Source organism: Neltuma alba, unplaced genomic scaffold, assembly GCF_004799145.2.
Source record: "Neltuma alba isolate B1F8T4 unplaced genomic scaffold, ASM479914v2 tig00001263_pilon, whole genome shotgun sequence".
NCBI classification, from domain to species: domain Eukaryota; kingdom Viridiplantae; phylum Streptophyta; class Magnoliopsida; order Fabales; family Fabaceae; genus Neltuma; species Neltuma alba.
The window spans coordinates 175,474-177,929 of NW_021632399.1; the positions used below are offsets into that span (position 1 = coordinate 175,474).

At 32.5% G+C, this 2,456-nt stretch overlaps 1 protein-coding gene across 1 annotated transcript; it reads right to left on the bottom strand.

Annotated features, from left to right (window-relative positions):
• Positions 1-289: 289 nt before the first annotated feature.
• LOC114754553 (cold-responsive protein kinase 1-like) lies at positions 290-2,115 on the bottom strand. The gene is made up of 4 exons (XM_028943341.1): positions 1,908-2,115; positions 1,424-1,655; positions 945-1,101; positions 290-709 (listed from the first exon to the last, which is right to left on the bottom strand). The coding sequence occupies exons 1-4, from the start codon at positions 2,113-2,115 to the stop codon at positions 479-481; spliced, it is 828 nt and encodes a 275-aa protein (XP_028799174.1). The 3' UTR covers positions 290-478.
• Positions 2,116-2,456: the final 341 nt, after the last annotated feature.

The window sequence follows — 2,456 nt, forward strand, 5'->3', positions numbered from 1 at the left end:
TACATTTCTGACATATTTATTATTTTAAATAATTTTAACTGCTAGTTCATTAAACGTGATTCAGTTATTTGAAACTTATAAATAGGACAGGAGGGAGTATCTCCATTAAAATAGTATATCATGTGTATGGAATATGGATGGCGAAAAAAAATATCATGCATGACATCACTTTAAAAAAGTCACATTATGTACAAATATTAACTTCATCAATTAAATAATAGAACTGAATTCTTGATCTCACATCTAAGATTTTAACAAAATTAATGTAGCTTTCCAAATTGTATCCCGTAACCATTTATTCACATATAATTTCTAAGACGAATCTACAAAATTACACACAAGTATCGAATAAAATGGAAATTAAAGATGTACAGTTGCATATACTCAATTGCTTTTTCTATTTATTTTTATGATAGAAAATTCTAAAATAACCCACAAGTGGTTATTTCCGTGCAATTAGAGGACAAGCCAGGGACCACTAATTAGCTTCAATCAAGATTGGCATAGTGGGCGTTATGTTCTCTAATAAGTCCTTGTTTTGGAGCAAAACAACTATTTCAGGCATTATTGGTCTCCTATCAGCAGATGCTTGGATGCAAAGCAAACCAATCTCTATGATTCTCTTCACTTCTTCTGCATCATAGGCATTAGGATCTAAGGTATTGTCCACCAATTCCAAGTGCCTGTCTATCTCATAAAGTTTCCAAGCCTATCAAATTAGACAATAGGGAAGTGAAAAGGAGGGATACAAGAGACAAATGAACATATTTACGGCAGTGTCTTCTTAGATATTTCTCAGATTCATTGTATATTGGCATTGGAGGAATGGATTTTCCGAAGACAGCTAAATAACCTAGAGCTTTATTATTGAAAATACATCCCCATATCTAAATCTTCTCAAAGATAAACACGAGGAACTGCAATAATAATGGGAATTTTCTCACCTTTTGAAGCAGGAATGCACCCTCATCATTATTATCAAGCCTTAATTCCGTGCTTTTCTGACCACTGATAACTTCTAAGATAACAACACCATAACTATAAACATCAGCCTTTTCTAATAATTGGCCATGAATTGCATACTCCGGTGCTGTATATCCTCTAACAAATAGAATATTTGTGATGTAATTAGATTGAAACAATGACTCCAATAGAAATTAAACACATACATATACACGGTACATATAATTATAGATCCAATAAAGTCTGAAACAGGCATATGTAATGTAAATTTTTGTGCCATGATTGACATTATATATATATATATATGAATTCTATTGAGTATTATAGGTGTAGAAGATAGTGTTCAATTGACCTGTGTGTGAGTGTTTGTGGGTGTACTAACATATATATTATCAATACCTCATACAATCCATGTGCTATAATAGAGGAAAAGAAATTAAATATAATTCTTCGAACTTACAATGTTCCTGCGACTCTTGTGTTTAGATGGGATTTGTCTTGAGGTAAAAGCTTTGCTAATCCAAAATCAGCAATTTTAGGTTGTAGTTCATCATCTAAGAGGATGTTGTTAGTCTTTATATCTCTATGTATAATACGCACATGAAATTCCTCATGTAGATAAGCCAAACCTCTTGCTATTCCTAAAATTACATCATATCTCTGCTTCCACTGGAGAGAACCTTTGTTTCTACCTATTTTCCAAGTGTACAGACTTTGAAAGGTAAGAAAAATATCAAGGGCAAACCTTAAAAATGATTAGGGAATTGATATGGAAAGCTTATTATCATGTTCTCCAACATAAGTATGACATATGATTAGGCTTTTCTTTGATAAGTCGGTGTTGCTGTGTTGTTGATTTGAAAATGTGCACTCATGTCATTATGTTAAAAAGAAAAATAATAGATTATGCAAATTCATAAAAGCTGTTGGTTGATAGAAGATACCGAACAGGAATTTGTCAAGGCTGCTGTTTTTCATATATTCATAAATAAGGATTCTATCATGGCCTTCGCTACAATATCCCAAAAGCCGAACAAGATTCCGATGATGAACATTACTTATAAGCATCACTTCACTTTCAAAATCCTCTTCCAAGTTCCTGGATTGTTGTAAAGTTAATTTCTTGATTGCGACAACTTTCCCATTCTTCATAGTGCCTTGTGATGATAATTAAAGAATTTCAATTGTTATGAGTACCACGTTTGTCCTTTTGGAAATGTATTTTTAGAGACATACTTGCTAAAGAGCATGATCATAAATATTTAAATATTGGATATTAGATTAAAATTACCATGTATAAAGCCCCAAATCCTCCTTCTCCTAGTTTGTACTCTTCACTGAAATTCTTGGTTGCATATACCAAATCATTATAATTATAAGTAGCTAGACCTTTCAACTTGCTTGCTCCAGTCATGTCTCCTGTTTAGGAAAATGCAAGTCAAAGTCACTTCATAAAGTAATAAAACTTGTTAGGGATTTGATCCACCCCACGA